General features: G+C 43.0%; 1 protein-coding gene and 1 non-coding gene across 14 annotated transcripts in view; both read right to left on the bottom strand.

Moving 5' to 3' along the window:
• AAK1 (AP2 associated kinase 1) overlaps window positions 1-22,012 on the bottom strand; it is a 167,854-nt gene that overhangs the window by 38,667 nt on the left and 107,175 nt on the right. For 7 of the 13 annotated variants that reach the window (XM_081594527.1, XM_081594531.1, XM_081594539.1 and 4 more), the window contains exons 8-15: window positions 20,342-20,445; window positions 18,606-18,685; window positions 13,721-13,875; window positions 11,979-12,268; window positions 7,718-7,978; window positions 3,413-3,642; window positions 2,061-2,218; window positions 442-546 (exon numbers count right to left, since the gene is read on the bottom strand). In XM_081594527.1, coding sequence (XP_081450653.1) covers window positions 442-546; window positions 2,061-2,218; window positions 3,413-3,642; window positions 7,718-7,978; window positions 11,979-12,268; window positions 13,721-13,875; window positions 18,606-18,685; window positions 20,342-20,445 — 1,383 coding nt within the window. Of the gene's footprint in view, window positions 1-441; window positions 547-2,060; window positions 2,219-3,412; window positions 3,646-7,717; window positions 7,979-11,978; window positions 12,269-13,720; window positions 13,876-18,605; window positions 18,686-20,341; window positions 20,446-22,012 lie in introns of all 13 variants that reach the window. The other 6 variants (XM_081594529.1, XM_081594530.1, XM_081594533.1 and 3 more) reach the window with 3 other exon arrangements.
• Window positions 5,725-5,797, bottom strand: TRNAC-ACA (transfer RNA cysteine (anticodon ACA)). Its single transcript has one exon. It is a non-coding gene; the product is annotated as a tRNA-Cys (tRNA).

Here is a 22,012-nt window from a genome sequence, read left to right as displayed (position 1 = left end):
ATTTAAAAAGATCTCTCTCTCTCTCCCCAGAAGCACAGACACACATGCACAAAAACAGGCATAAGCAGAGTCTCAGATATAGGACAGAACATCTAATTCTTAGAATCCTCCAAGTCATTCCAAAGAACCTAAGCAATTACAAGACAGTAACAGAGTGATGTTTCTGAAATTCAGAAATATTTGCTTAAAAACATGTCTGTGGACTTGAGAGAACAAATCCTGTATATTACTGCCAGATCATTCTGACAATCTAATTCAAAGTAACTCTAGATCATTTTTTTAATTCCCATCTTTTTTTAGGAAATCTTTTAAATGAAGGAAAATATGTTAGCCCCAGGATCTGGGGCTCGCTGGCATGCTAGGGTCATCTGTGGACTGGAAACCAGTAGTGGGAAGGTGACAACAGTGAAGTCTTGAGTTACAGGTGTCTGCCATACTAACCAGTTCCAGCAGAAAATGAGGAAGCAGCAAAAGCATCACCGTGGGATGGTTGAAAGCCTGGGATCAAACTCTCAGCAGAGCCTCCAAGCTTCTCAGGATATTTGCCTGGAGGGACAAAACACTACTCAGTTCATCCCAGGAGAATCGCACAATGCACACCCAGGCAGGAGATGAAGGGCCTACTCCAAACTGACATCTACTCTTGACTATTTTTACTGCATAAAGGCAACACCTTGGCTATTCAAAGGTCCTTATCCAGCCACTGCAGTAACTAAGAAACAGCTGAGGAAAGAAAGAAGTCTAAAGCCCTAAAGCTTGAGCATATTACTCACAGCAGAATGCCACCAGCCTTCACACTGAGTCCATTTATCTCTACATAATTCTAATGAGTGTGATGGTCTGTTTTCCACATTAGAAGCAGTTAGGAGAGCAAGTGAGAAGAGAGATGGCAGTGGTGAGATGTTATGAGGGACAGGCACAATGACAAAAGCTTAATGTAAAAGCCAACAGCTGAATAACAAGAGTGACAGGAAATTACTAAAAATAGAGACAAGAATTTTAAAACTAGGGCGTCACTTAATAGAGTGCAAAATACTATTTTCAATAGTCCATGAAGGTGTTTGTTTATAATCTAGAGCAATAACTGGTATACATAATGACAGCACGAACTGACAATGAACGTCAAAGGAAATTAAATCCTATTCTCTGCTGCTGCTGCTGCTGCCACTTCAGTCGTGCCCGACTCTGTGCGACCCCATAGACGGCAGCCCACCAGGCTCCCTCGTCCCTGGGATTCTCCAGGCAAGAACACTGGAGTGGGTTGCCATTTCCTTCTCCAGTGCATGAAAGTGAAAAGTGAAAGTGAAGTTGCTCAGTCGTCTCCGACTCCTAGCGACCCCATGGACTGCAGCCTACCAGGCTCCTCATCCATGGGATTTTCCAGGCAAGAGTACTGGAGTGGGTTGCCACTGCCTTCTCCATCCTATTCCCTATGAAGACTTAAAAAAAAAAAAAAAAAGGGCAAGAAAGCATATGGATTTTGTTGTTTAGTCATTAAGTTATGTTCAACTCTTTTCAACCTCATGGACTGTAGCTCACCAGGCTCTTCTGTCCATGGAATTTTCCAAGCAAGAATACTGGAGTGGGTTGCCACTTCCTTCTCCAGGGAATCTTTCCAACCCAGAGATTGAACCTGCATCTCCTGCATTGGCAGGCAGATTCTCTACTTATTTGATCTCCTCTCCATGGTCAGTCAACAGGAGCAGAGAATTCTGATCACAAAGATTTAGTGAGGCCATACTCTCAGGGTGAGCAGTTATGATCCTCTGGGATAATACACCCACTTAGGACAAGGTGCCACCACACACCTCCAAAGAGTAAATGTGCTTGATACTATCATCCTGATCTCAAACCTGTCCTAGATGTTTCCGACTCTCCCTGCTGCCCCACAACACGACCAGGATTTCCTGAGGACAGAAAGACTTGCGCAGTCTGGTGAAAATATAAATTGATTTGCACACATACTTCTAAGTCAAGTCTTGGGTCCAAGCCTACATTTTCACAGGCATACCCCTCTAGAATTAAGGTTCAATACCCTCAAAAAGATACCGATTACTCACCTTCCCCCAGCTTGGCAAAGTCCTTGTTTAGCAGTTCCTCAGCTGTGAGTTTGGAGAAGTTGTCGTCATCAAAGGGATTCCACGTAGAACCTTCTGAAGGATTATAAACGTTTTGCTGGGAGGCCCGAGGGGAGCCTGAAGGAGTGGTGGTTGCAGACCTAGGTAGGTTCCCACCCCCACGAAATAAAAAGACACATGAAGGTTGAAAAGGGTCAATCTATTCTTCCTGTTTCAAGATCAAATTATTTTCTAAGTCAAACTATTATTTTCCACAGTATTTTTCTAAAAGGTCTTCCCGAGGCAATGGAAGTTTCCACAGATGCCCTTTCCACTGTGTGAAATAAACATCTTTCTTTTGTGATTCACTCTCATTACTTCTTTAATCTCGCGCTTATTAGATTTTTGGCCTCATCTGCGAGTTCTTCAGGATCCCAAACCAACCTGTTGCTGGGCTCGTGCATCCTGTGGTGACCACTGTAACATTCACAACTGGCCCCAGAGGGGCTGAGGCCTATTCCGGCTGCCTCACACCTGTCAGGGTCCAGCATCAGTGGACACCATCACAGTTAAAGAGCAATAGAGACAGTTACCACCATCCTGGGCTCCTGGGTATCATTTCCTAATTTCTTCCAAAGTCTCTCTTGATGCTCTTTGCATTTAGCTAATGACTTAAAGATTTTAACTTTAGTACATGGTTCCAAGGAAGCTGAGGGTTTGACACTGCATTTACGCAACACTCATTGCAATCTACTTGATGTCAGGCACAGAGCCTGTCACTAGATTTACTAAGGTTGGTTAAACCATGGTGCTTGTTATGGATGAACCTACAGGCCAGGTCAGCTAGACACCCAAACAAATAAGAATACAGTGTGACACATGCTCAAAAGAGAGTTCAGACAAAATTATATATGATACCAGAGGAAGGGTCAAAGAAAAAATAACTGTGTACGTGGATCTTAATGAACAAATAAGCGTTTCCTAAGTGGACCAGAAGGAGAGTGGCAGTTCTACCAGTGTAATACAATAGGCCTTGATCTGTTAACCAGTCAGTTCAGATATTATTCCACAGAAAATGGGGAGTCAAGGAAATGTTATCGGCATGGAGAGATTTGGTCAGATCAAGAATTTAGAAAACACTCTATACAGTGTGGGATGGATGAGAGACTGAAACAGTGAGGCAAGTAAAAAATTATTTTCTAAGATCGGTCTGATCTATGCAATACAGGAAAATTCAGTTTCTTATTAAACCCAGACACGCACCCCTATACATACATCTATACATAATTACGTACATAGCAAAAATTATACAGCAACGGCCCCCCCCAGCCCTTGCCCACAGAAGCAGTACATACTTGGACTTATTGAGACTGGCCTCAGCTGCAGCTGCTTGGAGCAGCTGGGTTGATTTGCTGGCAGGGACCCCAAAGACTGCGCTGTGGGTCACGTCGCTGAGAATTCGCCTGTGCCCAGCACGCTGGGCCTTGGGGGATGATGGAGGAGTGAGAGATCCGAGTTTCTGCCCCTGGATGGTAGGAGGTGGGGTTGTCTGAACCTTCGGCTGTTGTCTTACTGGGGCCTGAATCTGCTAGGAAGAGAGATGAAAGTGTTCAAGCGGGGAGGGGTGGGGGAGGAGAGGAAAAACAAATAAGCAGACAAGTATAACAAAAAAATGCCATGTGAGAGCTAACATATGGCTCAAATGGCACAGTTTCTCAATAACACCCAGATTGTCTAGGCTTCCTTGACAATCTGAGACGCAGCCTTGAGCCTGATACCAACAGAGTACTTACCTGGTGCTTATATATACATTTCAGTCTTCATCAGCAATAATAAACAAGGTAACCATACGCAAGTCGACCCAAAGACTGCAGAAATCATTCCTAGGTCTAAAGATCTAGAAAGTTTCCTTAAGGACCACTTTCTGCTTTCAAAATTCGTTCAGAATGCCTCCAAGAGATCTCGGACTTTCTGACAGAACACAGACTACTAGTTAGATATACGTGAGACAGAATTTCACTGTGATTAAGAAATGGCAGTTCAAAGCTTTTGCTGTTAACACTCTGTCTCGTTGATAGGATGGGTCTTGTAGGATTCTGTTTCTGCAGTGACCTCTGAGAAAATGTAAGCATGGAGGCAGCTGGATTAACCTGTTACAATCTTCATTTTGGAAATGGCACCAAAGAACAAGGTAGAGGATACAATAAGAAAAAAATTTAAAAGCCCTTGATGATGACTGACCTAATAATAGGAGATGTGGGCCTTTTTTAGAAGGGAGGCAGGATGCGCTGTCACCACAGAAAAACAAACTGGAGGGAACATCCTTGTTCCCGTGCAGTGAGTTTTTAAACATAAGCCATGATCAAGAAAATGATCAAATTAAAAAGGTTAAAGAGGAACACCTACTCCTTTTCTTCCTTAACTGCCAATCCAGAGATAAAGGAACTTAAGACTATCCAGTGCCTCAGGGGCTGAACTATCCCTTCCCTCCAGTCTCTCATCTCAGATTGGGGCTGTCCCTCCATGCTGCAGGTCAGCTCCTACATTCTACGTCTTCAAAGGTTGGCCCTGGGAGAGACTCTGGAAACTAGTGTCCAGCTACTTGGGTCAGGATGCTGATAGCCTGGGGGTTTCTGTCCTTATCCTGATTCAGGCTTTAATTTTACTGAGGCAAGCTATGTGCATGTAAGAGTACACAACCACTCGCCAACTGAATGAATGAAATAAGGTTCTAATGTTGATCAAATTAAGGTCAGAGGGTAAAGCAGCTGACTGCATCTCTGAGGGAGAAGCAAAGCCAGTCCCCACAGGGACGAGAAGAGCTTTAAGGACAGAACTAGATTTGCTTTTTTTTTGGAGTTTAGGCCATTCATTACTCTGAAAAGGGTACTTAATTGTTGAGGCCCTTTATTTTGAAGAGTCCAAACTACTGGGAGAACATTTTCCCTTCTTCTCGCCTGTTCTCTATATGCCGCACGCTGCAGAACACGTGCTTCTGTCATGACGACACCTTATCCTATCCCAGCTACCAATTCAAAGTGGCTACCACCCATCCAGCGACATCCCACAACAACCTTGTCGAGCAGTTTTATTTCCAATCAGAATCTCAGACTGAAGACTCAAGAGGGATCTTAGACAGCAAGGATTCCAACTCCCTCGTTTTAGAGATGATAAGACCAAAGCCCCCTGAGGTTAAGTGCTTGCTCAAGGTCACAGGGTCCATGTCGTGACTATCCTCAGGACTCTCTTTTTTGCACAATGATGCTTCCTCAACCAAAAATGAGATTATGAAGGGGGAGGAGGGAGACACATAACACAGTGGGGAGAGAAGCAAGGTAGACTCAAGATGTATATCTTGCCAAAGATTTTTTAAAAAGCAAAATACATAACTATGAAAGAAATATAATCACATCAAGAAATATAAGACTATAGACAAGGGGAGAAAAACCACCTCAACTTCCACTCCACTACTCTAGTACAATTGTTCTTATGTTTTATTTGGTATCTTATATTTACGTCTATTTCAAGGACATGAAGTGAAGTGAAGTCGCTCAGTTGTGTCCGACTCTTTCCGACCCCATGGATTGCAGCCTAAGAGGCTCCTCTGTCCATGGGATTTTCCAGGCAAGAATACTGGAGTGGGTTGCCATTTCCTTCTCCAGGAGATCTTCCTGACCCAGGGATTGAACCCGGGTCTCCTGCATTGTAGGCAGACGCTTTACCATCTGAGCCACCAGGGAAGAAATAAGGACATACTTGGTCCTTTCAAGGACATACTCTTCCTGTAATTTCATCTCTCCTTTAGCATTACCCCCTGAGCATTTCCATACTGTTGTATAGACTTTTATAACCGTGACTTTTAATGACTGCATAGTTAGGTCATTGGAATGAGGAATGCTGCTTCCATGCCTGTGTTGATCATTAAGACTGCAGTAAACCCCTGTGGGATACGGCCACATCCCTGCTGTGAAAGGGCTGCACGGTACAATTTACACTCACTTACTTGCTTCTCTAGGTAAGTCCTACAAAGTCATGGGAGGAAGGGAAGGGTCAAGGCTGGGAAACTCTCTGGCTCCTGGCTGAAGCCCGTTCTGCTCTTGTCCCCTCTCCGTACTCTTAATCAACTGCCCCTGAACAAAGTGCTCAAGTATTTTTTCATTCAAAGAACATGGAGAAGGATCACAGTTCATTCCCAGAAAAGTGGATATTTTGTCCAGGGTCAGCAGAGAGGGTTCCCATGAGAAGTGTACAGTCAGTGGCAGCACTGTCATTACCCTGGATGAGCACTGCTGTTACCCTTGAACATAGATCAGGATTCTTCGATTCTTGCCCCAGCTCTGCTGCTGTCAGTCTGTGTATCTTGGGTGATTCCCATTCTAGCCTGGGCCCCAGTTTCCAATTCCATTAGAGGAGGATTGGATGAGACAAAATTTCAGCTACATGATACGATAATTTTCTAAAAACTCTTTTTCCATTAGCAAGAGGAACTCTGTTACTTGTTAAAAATACAGAGAATGGTTGTCTACCACATGCCCGCAGGAAGATCGAGCTATTTCAGAAATGAAGGTGTAAAGACACTGAGCACACATTTAGCTGAGACTCAGAGAAGACAATCTATTTATGGCGCTGCTTCCTTTTGAAGGGATGTAGGTTTTCCAGTTTAAGATCGGTGACAAAACTCTATTAGAGATCAATCCTTAGAAAGACAGTTTCTTACTTTTCCTCGTTCCTCTGTTGGTTGGACTTGCCCGGGAATGATAATAGCTGTGATACCCTATCAACTAGGGATGTAAAATGCCCTTTTCCATCACTATAGAGTTTTCTATTACTGTCACTCTGTGGGTACAGAATTCAGGGCACTCATTAAAGGCCAAAGTATCATGTGCCTGAGAATATACCCGTAGAGGTGAGTCAGAAGAGCATGTAGAGGTCCCGATTCTAAACTCAGCCAATATCTAGAAGTGAACATGCCCAATTTCTAAACTGACAAGATGGTTCAAATAACAGTCAGATGCTCTGGTGCCCAGAGGGGCATCAGGCCACAGCAAATGGTCCCAGCAAGCAGGCTCTTGAAGGTTCTGCATACTCATATGAAGTGGCCAGTAATGTCATTCAAGACAAAAAATAAGCACAACACGGTCAGAACTCAGGGTAAAGGTGGAGGGCCTACATGAACCTTCTGAGACTGGCAAGGCCACAGTGGTCACACTGCCCTCTGAAGACAGGAAAGGGATTAGCTCTAATTCTACTTCGGTCTCTGACTGCTCAACACTGGCACCGGTAGACACAGAGGACAGCCCTTCCCGCTGGTCTAATATCAGGGTGAGAAATGAGAAAGTTTGTCTTCTATTATCCCACACTCCTAATTTATCCCTCTCCCCTCCTTTCCCCTTTGATAACCATAAGTTTGTTTTCCATGTCTGTGAGTTTATTTATGTCTTGTAAACAAGTTCACTTGTCCATCAGCAACTTACAATCATTTTTCTAAAACCTTAAGCTTCTATAGAATACTTCATCCTTTTCCTGGATACATTGGGAAAAGATCAAATATTTTAACCACCAGGGTGGGGAGCAGCCAAGCTCCCTCACCAGCTGCTGCCACCTCTTGCCCACCCTCTCCCTAGCCCTCACTGCGGGCTCCTCTTCTGGCTGACTCTCACCGCTGGCTCCTGGGCAGGGGCTGGCAGGGCTGCTGCAGTCGGCTGTGCTTGGGGCTGCGGTACAGCTGCCACTGCGGTCTTCTGCTGCAAGGCAGCCTGCTGAGTCAGCAGCTGTTGTTGATGCAGGGCTGTGGCCAGCTGCTGTTGCTGTTGCTGCTGCTGGTAGAAGTTCTGTATCAGCTGCTGTTGAGAGCTTCCTTGGGATACCACGGGGAACTGAGCGATCACGGGTTGCTGGGCTGCTGGGTGTACTGCCTGAAACTGAGCAGGGGGAAGGGGCCCAGGAAGGAGGAGGTGAGTAAAAGCCTGTTTCAGAAGCACACTCCACAAAGGATGAAAATGCCTCAATAATAACCAAGACCAGCACTGAAGGCAAAGGCAAGGGTAGGCAGGCGTCTTTTGGCTTGGCCGGAAAATGCATGAGGGGAACTGCAGGGCACTGCGCTGAAACACAGCAGCACCTTACGCTGCTGGGCTCCGGCCACTGCGCTATCTCCCTCCTGCACTGCAGACTGGCTTCCAAGGGGTTTCTGTGCCTGGCCTGAGGGCATCCATCTGACTTGTGACTCCACATGCTGAAGCGTAACAGAAACTAACAAACGAACTCCCAGTCACAGAAGTTATCCCTCTTATAAAGGGATTTGGAAATAGCCAGGATTAAAATTCTTCCCTGCATGAACTGGACGAAGCAATGATGACACTGAAGAGAATAACCTAAATGTCAGCCCAGCTAGTAAGTCCTCTCAAGCCTTTCTGAAAATCATTTCCCAATAGTTCTCTTCATTAAACTTCCACCTTTAAACATTCAGAACATTCAGTATACTCTACTAACTGATATTTTGTCCCATACTGGTAGCATGGTTTCAAGTTATATTCTTTTGTAAACTTCCTAAGGATAGGAATGCCTCTCTACTCCCTACTGCTAAGGACTGTGTGTCAGACACAAAAACACAGCTTAAAAAATGGCCTACTGATGCACAAAAATCAGGATCTTATTTTTGAAATCCCAGTTACTGTTAGTTATAAAATTAACTGGGAAGATACTGTTTGTCTATTGGGGCAAAGTTAAAGAGTTAGCAAAAAAGGCAGATGTCAATAAACAGCTGCTTACTTACAATAGCAAAATGCCAGAAACCAGCAAATGACTGGATAAACTATGCTAGATAGCCTTAGGAACACTCTCAAGTTGTAAAGAGAAATGACAGATACCTCTATATGTGGGATGGAAGGAATAGAATACCACAGATTGAACTTTGAAACTATGCAAATGTTTTAACTTCTCACAAAACACAACTAAACCAAAACTACAAAGCAACAACTAAAAAGCAAAACAAAGCAAACAAACTTGTATATCATATTAACAGCCAAACTCCTAGAAAATAAAACAGTTAAGAAATATTAAACAGTTTTCAGTTATCATATTGGTATTATCTTGAAAATGAATTAAGAATTATGTTAATGTTGTTAGGAATCAAGATTTTCAGACGAGACAAATACAAATATAAAATCCAAGAAGTTAAAAATCCTGTAATTATAAATCTGCTTTAGAAATATAAATTTGAATTCATGATATACATTTTATGAAGAAAAAAGAGAAATACATGTTCTAACTGTTCACTGAAAAGGTCTAAAAATAATAACCAACCTATTAGCAAATGGATATACCTAGCAAGGGAAATAGCTGGGGAAAAAGTGGAGGCAGTGACAGATTTCATTTTCTTGGGCTCCCAAATCAATGCAGATGGTGACTGCAGCCATGAAATTAAAAGACGTTTGTTTCTTGGAAGAAAGGCTATGACAAACCTAGACAGTGTATTAAAAAGCAGAGACCCTTTGCCAACAAAGATCTATATAGTCAAACCTATGGTCCTTCTTGCAGTCATGTATAGATGAGAGAGTTGGACCTTAAATAAAGTTGAGTGCTGAAGAATTGATGCTTTCAAACTGTGGTGCTGGAGAAGATTCTTGAGAGTCCTTTGAACTGCAAGGAGATCAAACCAGTCAATCCTAAAGGAAATCAATCCTGAATATTCATGGAGGGACTGACGCTGAGGCTGAAGCTCCAATATTTTGGCCACCTTATATGAAGAGCTGACTCATTGGAAAAGACCCTGATGCTGGAAAAGATTGAAGGCAAAAGGAGAAGGGCAGGACAGAGGATAAGATAACAGATAGCATCACTGACTCAATGGACATGAGTTTGAGCAAATTCTGGCAGACAGTGAAGAACAGGGAAGTCTGGCATGCTGCAGTCCATGGGGTTGCAAAGAATCGGACATGACTTAGTGACTGAACAACAACAACAAATCCCTAGCAGCAAGACTGTGATCTCTAAATAACATTTCCATGAAAGGGAAATAGCTCTTTAGAGAAATGGCTGACTCCAGGTCAAGGACAGAATGATCCTGGAACAGCCTGTTACATGAAATAACAAAGGCACATTAAAGCTTACTGGAGTCAGAGCCAAAGGACCCAGGAGCCAATTTGAAGAGACTTTCACTGGTCAAGCCTGGGACAGTTAGAACAAATTTTTTAATAGTAATGTACAGAAACATATCAAATATATTGGGTTGGCCAAAAAGTTCATTTAGGTTTTCCTGTAACATCCTACAGAAAAATATGAATGAACTTTTTGGCCAACCCAATATTAAGATGCATGAATTCATAGTGATACTAAGAGCAAAACAAAATCTTCATTGTTCACCTTTGGATGGTACTAGGAACAAACTCATTATTCTGAAAACTGGTACACACAGGGAAAGAGTTATGCATTTTTTCCTGCCTTTTCTGTACAAACAGTACTTTAGGATAATCAAATACTTGATGAAAAAGTTCTTTACAGAAAAATTCCATCCCCTAAATGAAGACAAAATGCTAGAGTATCAGCACATTATAACCTCTAATGAATTAAGGGACTTAGGAAACAAACTGAAGGCAAATATTAAGTGATTGGATCAGACAAGACAACACCAAATACACTGATTGATCTTAGTATTAATAAAATAGAGGACAACCAACTTTATCTGCAGTTTTGCTTTCCACAGTTTCAGTTACCCATGGTGATCAGCGATATGAAAATATTAAATGGAAAATTCCAGAAATAAGCAATCCGTAAGTTTTAAATTGCATGCTGTTCTGGGCAGCGTGATGAAACCTTGCACCATCCCTTGTACCTGCCTGGGATCTCCAACCATTGACATCATCTGCTCCCCACACCCAACCATCAACATGGCTGCACGATCCAAGATCCCCTGAAGCATATGATCCTTCTTGTGACCCATGGTTAGAAGATCAATAGTAGCCTAAGGTTATGTTACAAAGTTCATGTCATTCACCTTACTTCACCTCATCAAGTAGGCAGTTTACATTGCAAGAATATTTTGAGAGAGACGACATTCACATACTTTTTATTACAGTATATTATAATTACTATATTTTATTATTAGCTATTATGTTAAGCTCTTACTGTGCCTAATTTATAAATTAAATGTTGTCATAGGTATGTATGTATAGGAAAAAACATATTATATATCAGGCTGGTACTAGCTATGGTTTTAGGTCCACTGCAGGTCTTGGAACATATCCCCCACAGATAAGGTGAGACTACTGTATGTCTCCTGATGTGATGTAACCAGAAGAACAAAGAACTATCATCCTGAAGCAAATACTGAGAGGCCTCAAGAAACTACCAGTTTACACAGGGGGTGGTGGGACATATTCAACAGCACCATGGGGATGCTATCTACCAAATTCAGGATGTGGGAAATTCCACAGGACAAATGACTCAGGTTCTTAAAAAAAAAAAAAAGTGGCAAAGGAGGAAAAAAAAGAGAAAGGCACCTATGGATAAAAGGGGACATAAAAATATATCATTAAAAAACGTGAAAAAAATATACAAACCAATTTAAATTAAGACACATCAGAAAGAATTAAACACTATTGGATGATAAGAAATAGCTGGTTTTTTTGTTTCAGTTTGAGAATGGTGTCACGTCAGGAAAAAAGAATCAAAAGAGAGTCGTGAAAAACCAGCTCGCTTGCTGAGTTTCCTCAATGAGGTGCAGAATTCCCCACAGCCTGAGAAGAAGAGGGGAGAGGTGTGAGTGATGCAGTGAGGGCTCCACTGTATCAGGCTTCAGCGTCTACCTGTGTGTGACAACGGTGTGTCATGGCTCTGTCTTCCCAGGGCTTCTTAAGGAAGACCCCTGTACCTAGTGGACCTTGTCACAGATCAAAGTGAGGGTCAGATTTACCACCTTACCTGTGGAGCCTGGGCCGGCTGCTGCGGCTGCTGGTAGAACGTGCCCGCTTGCTGCTGTGCGGGCGGCGCTGTCTGCTGCTGCTGCTGCTGTTTGAGGAAGAGTTGCTGCTGGTGCTGGGGCGTGGCCTGGGCCTGGGTGGGCAGAGCCTGGGCCGGCGTGGAAGGCGGCTGCTGTGAGGTGGGCGGAGCCTGAGGCTGCTTGGGCTGAGACTGTGGTAGGGGTTGACTGGGTGGGGGCTGGGTTTTTGGTTGAGGAACACTGGCTAAAAGACCAGGCTGATTGCTGGATCCTGCAAAGAGAATAAACTCCATATAAGGGCTCAAAACTCGGAAACTCTTGCCAAAGCAATAAAGAAGGGTTGATCTGTGGACAGATAATCCCAAGACCCATGGGCTCCTCACTGTTCTTGTACCTGGAAGTCTCTTTCTTCTTCTTGCAAACCACGTGCCTCATATTTTTCAAAACACGGTTCATTAACAGGGTTCAAGACCTGTCTCCAGAAAGTCCTCCCTATTCGCCGTCCCATTTAGTTAATCACTCCTTTAGTCAGCACCCCGAAAATCTACATATCCAACTGGCCTTTGATGCTACATAAACACAATCTTTATCAGCCTGCTGCAGGACAAGAGCATTCTTTGCTGGTTTACATGTATGTTTCACAACTCCAGTCTGGATGTCTGATTGTTAGTAAAAGGCCACCAAATCCATCAAAAGCAGCTTCCTGGAGAGTGACGGCCATGTTCAGTTACTTATAATTTGGATTAATCCTCTTCACAAAAGTAAACTCAGTCAGCTCATTAGAAACAGAATGTCAAAACATGAAGAGGTGAGAGATACCTAAAGAGACAGTGCATTAAAGAAATAATTCATCTGCGTCATAAAAAATGTTTTGTTTTTTTTTTTTAAATATGAAGTACATGAAATAGAGAGGTAGGTATGGGATGAATGGACCACGGGCTTCCCAGGTGGTGCTAGTAGTAAAGAGCCCACCTGCCAATGCAGGAGATGTAAGATGGCTCAATTCCATAAAATCAGGGCCAAGACTAGAAAAAGTAGGGACAACAGGCTTCAGTGGCCTTGGAGATCCACTGCAGAACTCAGTGAGAGTCTTCCCTTTTGCTGGTCACTTAATGTACAATTTCAATGGGAGCTCACCTCTTGTACCTCAAGGAAAACCTTTATTCCTTTTCTTTAAAAAAAAAAAAAGGATTTCTTTTTTGATATGAACTATTTTTAAAGTCTTTATTGAATTTGTTATAATATTATTACTGTTTTATGTTTGGATTTTTGGCTGCAAGGCATACAGAATCATAGCTCCCTGGCCAAGAATCAAACCGGCACTCCCTACATTGGAAGGTGAAGTCTTATCCAGTGGACCACCAGGAAAGTCCCAAAGTGTAAAAGTGAAAAGTGTTAGTTGATCAGTCGCGTCCAACTCTTTGCGATCCCATAGGCTATAGCCCTCCAGGGTCCTCTGTCCATTGAATTCTTCAGGCAAGAATACTAGAGTGGGTAGCCATTCCCTTCACCAGGGATCTTCCCAACTCAGGGATCAAACCCAGGTCTTTCATATTGCAGGCAGATTCTTTACAGTCTAAGCCACCAGGGAAGACCCAAGGAAAACCATTATTCTTTATGTGCCTCTAGATTTCATTCCAGGAAAAACCACGTTTCCCAAGACTTCTCTACTGTCCAAGATAACAAAGAGGTGTATCACCTTTCAAACAATCTTGTTACTGACCTGCGGCCTGAGATGGGGGCTGAACCGTGGCCCTCTTCCGAGGGGTCAGGGCTGGCTGGATGGGGAGGATTCCTGGGTTGGGCTGAGTCTGCCCAGCTTTAGGCCTCTGGCGGGGTGCAATTGACGTCTCTGTAGTGGGAATGGGATCTGTCAGTCTAGAAAAAGAAAAGAGGGAAAAAAAGAAGATGATTCCTGTTAAAGTATGGGAAAATGGAGAAGGGGTAGATGGAGTATATAATGGATAAGCTTTCATCTCCACATTTACCAAAACCACCTAGATTCACTTAATTGACATTTGGTGTTGGAGAAGACTCTTGAGAGTCCCTTGGACTGCAAGAAGATCCAACCAGTCCATACTAAAGGAGATCAGTCCTGGGTGTTCATTGGAAGGACTGATGTTGAAGCTGAAACTCCAATATTTTGGCCACCTGATGTGAAGAGCTGACTCACTGGAAAAGACCCTGATGCTGGGAAAGATTGAGGGCAGGAGGAGAAGAGGACGACAGACGATGAGATGGCTAGATGGCATCACCGACTCGATGGACATGAGTTTGGGTGGACTCAGGAAGTTGGTGATGGACAGGGAGGCCTGGTGTGTTGCGGTTCATGGGGTGGCAAAGAGTCAGACGTGACTGAGCGACTGAACTGAACTGAAAGGATATTTCACAGGATGGTATGTGTTACTATGTGTTATGGAAAAAAAAAAGTGGGCAAATACGTTTTAACATATTGATTGAAATACACCAAGCAGATTTCTGACTAGCAGAACATTTATGTGTGAATGTGCATAGAAAACCTCAAAGAGACCATTATATAGAATGTAGTGTTTCTCAAGCTTTTTTAATCTTGGGACCATTTTGTCTAATAGTTAACCAGAAGTTCCTAGAATACACTTTGGTGATGATGCAAAAAGGGGTTTAAAGCAGGTGGTTTTCAGATGCAGAGGGACTCAAAATTGATTAGCACTAGCTGTCAAAATGGTCTCTCGATAATAAAAAGTATCAACTGAGTCAATCCAATAAGGCAACTAGAAGGAACAAGTAAGTAACTCAAGACAAAGGATGTGGGGAGTCTGACAGGAACTCCATTTCTTTCAATACACTTATTGCTTTTTTGCATAGTAATAACAATTTTTTAGTTGGGCATAAGGTCACCCAGAGTAAAAACCTCATTGCCCAGTCTCACATGTAATCAGGTATGGCCATGCATCTAAGTTTTGTTTATATCCCTGATGGGATATAAACAGATTGTTATGGAGCAGTTTCTGGAAACTTTAAGAAACTCCGTGCATGCTCTTTGTCTCTCTTCTTCTTTGGCTATTCCTTGATCCTACTGCTTGGAAGAGGGATGGCCACAACTGCCATATCAGTCCATGAGGACATGGCCACAACCACAAGGATGGTAGAGTGATGAGCTTAAAGCAGCCTGGGTACCAGCCCTGGACTACTTGCCTCCAGATGTTGTTTACTTGAGAGAGAGAGGAAAAAAAAAAAAAAATCTACCTTATATAAGTCACTGTCATTTGCACTTTCTGGAACTCACTGCCAAACCTAATCCAAATAAGTACAGAGTGTGGTCAGCTTGCTCTTTGTAATAGTGCTGCCGCCCAGGCGGTAGCGTCCCTTGACTCTGAGCAGTGCAGGCAGCTGGCTGCTACCTAACTCAGGTCACAGCGACTGTTCTTTGGAAACACACTTCTGGGAGTTACAGCTGAGATGAAGGCCAAAGTAAACAAGCTTTGTGAATATTTCCAAAATATGCCTGGCACAGCCTCCATAAAATTCAAAATAGGAAGCCAGGCAGCTGGTTCTTCCTCATGACATACCTCCAAGACAGGTCCATTCCGGACCCTGAGGCTTTTCACTAGCTTCCTGCTCTCATGTTGGGGGGAGAACTGGTAATACAAAAGCTACACACTGGGGGAGGCTATGATCTGGGGAAGGAATCAGGGAGAAAAACGGGATAGATGTTGGGAAAGAGGAGAAAAGGGTATGAAAGATCAAGTCCAGGGTGAGGGAGGTAAACAAGCTTCTGTAGAAAACCAAATGCCAAGAACTTCTGTACTGGTCTTCTAAGGGCAATATTTTTAGAATCAATGGAATTTGGAGTCAGAGAAAACTCTATTTGAACTCTCATGCTTGTGCATAGCCACTAACGCTTTGCAACCCGCCAGGCTCCTCTGACAATGGGATTTTTTTTTGCCAGGCAAGAATGCTGGAGTGGGTTGCTACCTCCTTCTCCAGGGGATCTTCCTGACCCAGGGATCGAACTTGTGTCTCCAAGCTCCCCACTAACTAACTGTGATAACAGGCTTGGCATTGAACCTCTTAGCCTGGGGTCCCTTATGTATACAGTGGTGTGTGTGTGTGTGCTAAGTTACTTCAGTTGTTTCAGACTCTTTGAGACCCTATGGACTGAAGCTTGCCAGGTCCCTCTCTCCATGGGATACTCCGAGCAAGAATACTGGAGTGGGTTGCCATTTCCTCCTCCAGGTATACAGTGGAGACAATAATATCTACTTTATGAGGCAGATGTGAACATCAAATGTATCAACAACTGTAAAACCATTCCAGAAACTGAAGAGTGCTCAAAATGTCAGCTTGTATGGACCTCAATATGTTGTAAGAAGATACAGTGTTGAAGACAGGAGATATGGCTCTACACAGCCCTGTCTGTGTGATCCTGGGCAAATCAGTGCATGTGTGGAGGAGAAAGAATGAGGATGCTGGGGCTGTGGGTCTTTCACTAACCACATACTGACTGATGACCTGGGCAACTGATGCACAAGTCTCACTTTCCATAGCTTCACTTGTAAAGTGAGAACAGCAACAACCTCACAGGTTTAAGGGCAGAAGGTCACTTGATGTATGTAAAGTACCCACTACGGTATCTGGTGTATATGATGCCTCCATGAATAGGGGCTACTTTAAAAATAAAGTCTGAAAGAAAAATCCACCTCTCAGCACTAGGGAGTGAAAATGGAAATCACTAGGGAGTGATCGCGGAAATGAAATCACAGCAAATTATATATTGGGCAATTTAGACCCAATTCTCTTGGCTATAAGATCTGCATATTCTTTCAGCATTACTGAGGTCATACAAATTAATAGTTTGGGCATCATGGAGTTTATAAAAGTCTGACAGTCACAGGTGGATTCGATGTTCATGTCTGTCTCATGATGTAAGTATTATGTTCTCCATTTTACACAACAGAGTACCATGCAAATGTCAGCGGGTGACAGAATTCTTACAAATGTATACGCTTTAGTGGGAACAGATCTCTGTGTAGCCTCTGTACATACCATACGTGAGCCGAGTATAAGATTATCATAAGACCAAAATCAGCCCCAAAAGCAACTCCCAGAAGTGAGCACGGCAGACTCACTAAGATATAAACAGACTGCAAACTAACATCATGGAAGCAGTTAGCCAAGTTTGTTAAAAACCAGTCTTATTATTTTACAACCACATCTGGAATAGCCCCAGGCATTTTATAAGTGTTCAAGAATTTTTTAAAACAGAGAAGTTTAAAACATACTATTCTATTAAAATTCACATATCTCCACCTAGGGTGCTTTGTTTGTTTTTATATCATTTTATTTATTTTTGGCTGTGCTGGGTCTTCGTTGCTGCTTGGGCTTTCTCTAGTTGCAGCGAGCGAGGGCTATTCTTCATAGCAGAGGGAAGGCTTCTCATTGCACTGGCTTCTCTTGTTGTGTTTCATGGGCTCTAGGGCATGTGGGCTTCAGTAGTTGAGGCTCGTGGCCCCAGAAGCACAGGCTCAGTAGTTATGGATGCATGGGCTTAGTTGCTCCAAGGCATGTGGGATCTTCCTGGACCAGGGATCGAACCCGTGTCTCCTGCAGATTCTTTACCACTGAGCCACCAGGGAAGTCCCAATAGGGTGCTTTGTTGATACAGTTTGCGCTAAGGTGCCTTGCCATGGGAGTGTGGTAGGAAAGTGAGATATAAACATTTTTCCAGACCACCATGAGAACCTGCCATCTGGAAGGCATGGCAGCCATGAAGATGTGCTTTGCAGACCTTCGACTACCAGGGTGTAAAAGACCCAAGTACCGCAGCTGAAATCCACTAGTGCTCCTGAAATCCACTGTACTCTGTGCTCTGAGGCCACGCTTCCCAGAGGCTGCTCTCAGCCTTCATGTCCTAGCCACAAGGTTATTAAGGCACGCCCATTCCTACAAGACAGGATTCCCTGACGACGCACCTTCCTTACGTTGTGTGGCAGGTAGTCCAGGTCACTTTGAACCAATCTTCAACTCCCCATCTCTGGGTCAGACTCCCTCACTGCTGGGAGGCTCTCTGATGGCTCTTCCAGCATCCTCGGCACCCTCTCTATTTTCTCTCACAGGGGCATTTCCCCAAATAAAGTCTTAGCTTCTTGACTCTTCTCTTGGCCAGCTTCTTAGAATATGGATTAGTTAAGATCCACAGGCTTTTTGCTCTTCACAGCTCAAATGCTTTTGACCTGTCCTTGCCCAATGTGGCTGGAGTCACAGAAAGTAAGAATTCCTGGAGATTAAGGTGGTGGACCAGGCTACGCAAAGGCCAGGACATGAGTTTAGGACAGTCTTGTACTAGCAATGTTTAAGATCTCCTGTTGCCCTGTTGTGAATTCTCTGCACCTATTCCCAAGCAAAGGGAACAGCCACAGGGCTCTCCATTCTCTTTCAGACGTAGATCACTGTATTTATTCCAAATGGCAGTCCCAAAGAACAGTTTCTGCCTGGGGGAGACACAGCTTCCTTTCCTGTTCTGTGCAGCCTCTGGCCATGGCAGTGGAAGAATCAAGAAACACTAGGCGCCCTCCCCTACTACTGGAGCAACAAGGAGTAGGATACTTGCTCACTCAGGCATTTCTTACCTGGCCTTTGGCTGGGTCTTCTTTGCAGCTGCCTCACTGGCTTTCACTGGTTCAGGGAGCTTTGTAGGAATGGAAGAGTTCTAGAGAATTGAAAGAAAATTTTAAAAGCATATCACAGATTTTTAAAAAAATTGAGATGTAACTGACATACATTCTATTAGTTTCAGGTATACAATATCATTGATTTGATATTTGCAAATATCGCAAAATGATCACCACAATCTCTGTCTAGTTAATATCTATCATGTAGTTATACAATTTTTTTTTCTGGTGATGAGAACTTTTCAGATTTACTCTCTTGGCAACCTTCAAATGCAATACAGCATTATTAAGTAAGTATAGTCACCATGCCACACATTATATCCCCAGGACTTACTTATTTTATACCTGGAAGTCTGTCCCTTTTGACTCCCTTCTCCTATTTTGGCCCACTTTCCAAAACTTACTTTTTAAAAACAAGTTACCAATCTGAACGCTTGCAATTCTAATCCACGTTATTTAACATCATGAGTGAGAAAGTGAGACAGCAAAAGATATCATATCGTGTTAGGTTAGCGCCCAGTATCCCTTGTTTTAATCTGAGAAACCTGAACTACAGAATACTGGTCATGAAAGCATGCTTTCTGGTGTTGGGGAGCGTGATTCTGCTAGGAAATTTCTCCTGATTTCTCTCCCACCCCTCAAACATTCCTCTCCCAAGGGAAAGAGTAGCTTACTTGACTGATAAGACTGGGAGAGAAAAGGGAGCTGGCCTGGCCACCCATTCCTCCCCTCCTTCATGAAAGAACATGTCCCTCAGGAATCAGGGACACTGCTCAGTCATGCGGAGCTAATGGTAGGGAGGCTGACTGGTCAAGCCACATTCTCTGACTCAGTTCTATTAGTAATGAAGCCAATATGCTGAGCTCCATCTGAACGATCCCCACAACTGATTCCAAATGTGGCAGTGAAGGACAAGTGTTATTTATCAGCACCTTCAAACCCCAGTAGTGACATCAGAAGTCCACCACTGGAGAAACTAGCAAGACAATTTCAAAGCAGAAATTATTTATTACAGCGTCGATTAGTAAAATACTCAAGAAAGTTGGATCATACTATGACATGAAAAATATACCAAGTCTGTCAAAAGCATGCCTGCAAAAAAAAAAAAAAGCATGCCTGCAAGCCCTGTACTCAGGAAACTGAGTGTAGAGTTTAGGATGACTACGAGAAGAAAACCTTCTGATGGCCGCAAAGTGTGTGGGAAGGGTAGAAGAAAAGGAGTGTGGGTTACAGACTGGTCAGCAACAGAAGCAAAATCAGGAAAGCTCCGCTACAATGAAGGAGAAAAGGGACAACGGGCTCATGTTCCACCAGGCGCAGGAGCAAGTCCAGGGCCTTGCCTTTGGAAAGCAGCCTGCCTAACCTCCTCTAGGTAAATACATAGGCCAGTGACTCTCAGAGAACTATGACTGTTGACGGGGTAAGGCTGGTCAATCTTCACCCAAAGTGTTCAACTCAATTCCCAGGGTGCTTGGGTGTATGTATGTGTAAATGCCTCAGTTTTATAATTAAATTCTATGGGAAAATTGGATTCTATTTATAGCAACTGCTTCATAGTTAGCTTTGTTTGAATGCCCCTTACTAGATAAAGCAAGGAACACTTCTATTCATTTTAAACAGCTGACTAATACCCCAGGAACACTAAAGGACAATTCAATCATGTTTACTTCCCCTAAAAAGTACCTCTCACATACCTGTACATTTGGAATTGGGCATTCTTTCTTGAGTAGTTTAAATGAGAAGTAGGAAACCTGGTAAATATCCGGCCTTTTGTCAGGGTCTGGTTCCAACATATACCCTAAGATAAACATACATGAACTTGTTTAATGATACCCGAAGAGTTATTACATTAGCTAAGAGGCATAATTTCTCTATTACCAAAATTCTGTTGTTTTAAAATTATTTCTCAGAAAAGTCAGAGAGTGCAATTAGCCCTCTTCCTCCCCTCTCAGAAAGGGAAGCTCTGACTTTCCTAAAATTTTAAATATCCACAAGAAAATAACGCTTTTGAATTGTAACAAAGATACTTTAAGTTCAAGTTCTGTGCACTGCACAACAAGGACTCAAGTTCTCAATGTGGAAGCTAACACATTCATCTTCTGGTTCCTAGGAAATTCTGGCCTCCTTTCATACTGTCAGCTAGACAAATGATTGTTCTTGATAATTATAACCTAAACTCAAATTTAAAGAGTTATTATTCTTTTGTTGGAGGTATTAGCTGGTTTCCCATCTAAAAGAAATTGCAAGATAACAATACATCTCTACTTTTACCGTGATCTATAGATCACGTGTCTGTCTCCAGTCCTTTAAGCTTCTGCCCTTTCTGAAGCTGGAAAAATCCCCGGGGGAAAAAAAATATTTAGGAGACACACACACACATATACATACAAACAGCAATGTAAGGCAATGTATTGCCTAAGTAATCAAATGAATGGTTTGGACATTAAGTTGAGAAAAGACTGATGAGGCTGCGTCCTGGTGAAGGGCTCTGCAGAAGAGGCAGGAGCTGAGCTGGTCCTTGAAGGCAGGAAAAAATTTAGTGAATCAGGGGAAACACAGAAAAAAAGAATCGCAGGTAAGAAAATAGTCTGAGCAAATATGGACTGGGAGAAAGGCAAGAGAATGCTTTGTTGCAAGGAACACATGAGCCAAGAGGACAGGGCAGAGGTTTCCTCATCAGAGAATAAAGGAAATAAGGTGGGGAGAATGAAACAAGAATATGTGGGACCATCGGCAAGCATGAGGTTTACTGAATAGGGACGTGATAGGGTGGCATTTTATAAGATTAATCTCATAGTGAGGGTGTGCTGGACAGATGGAAGGAGGGGAGAGGCTGGTGGCCAGTTTACCAGTACACACATGAGCTGACAAGGTCGGGATGTATTATGGTGGCAGTGATGAGAACAGAGAGAATGTCATGAAAACAGGAGAAACTTCAAAGAAGGCATTAATGCCACTTAGGAAATGACTGACTCTCTTTTTTCTTGCTGGCCAGATCCAAAGAAAACGTCACATTTCAGTCATCTAGGCTTGAATGGTGACACCCCTGACAGAAACTGAAAAGAGGGGGAATCTTGTGCTGGAAGTGAAAGGGTATGGAGGAGGGAATGACGGAAATGTACTTTTAGACGTATGAGGTAGGGTGACAGTGGACTCTTCTGATAGTTTGTAAAGTGAAATAGATCAGAGTATAGGAAAGATGCCATATTATACACATTCATAAAGAGTTGTTTTTCCTAATACAAATTTGTTGCACAAAAGTTAAAAAAAAAAAAATTTTATCAAAAAATACTACTGTCGCAACAACAAAGTTGGCCATTTTTTTCCATATTTCTTCCCAAGCTCATTTATAAAGCTGCCATTTT

Source organism: Giraffa tippelskirchi, chromosome 4 (assembly GCF_054371585.1).
Source record: "Giraffa tippelskirchi isolate mGirTip1 chromosome 4, T2T-mGirTip1v1.2.pri, whole genome shotgun sequence".
NCBI classification, from domain to species: domain Eukaryota; kingdom Metazoa; phylum Chordata; class Mammalia; order Artiodactyla; family Giraffidae; genus Giraffa; species Giraffa tippelskirchi.
The sequence above is the reverse complement of the archived record's forward strand: the minus strand, read 5'-3'. Positions and strand labels throughout refer to the sequence as shown.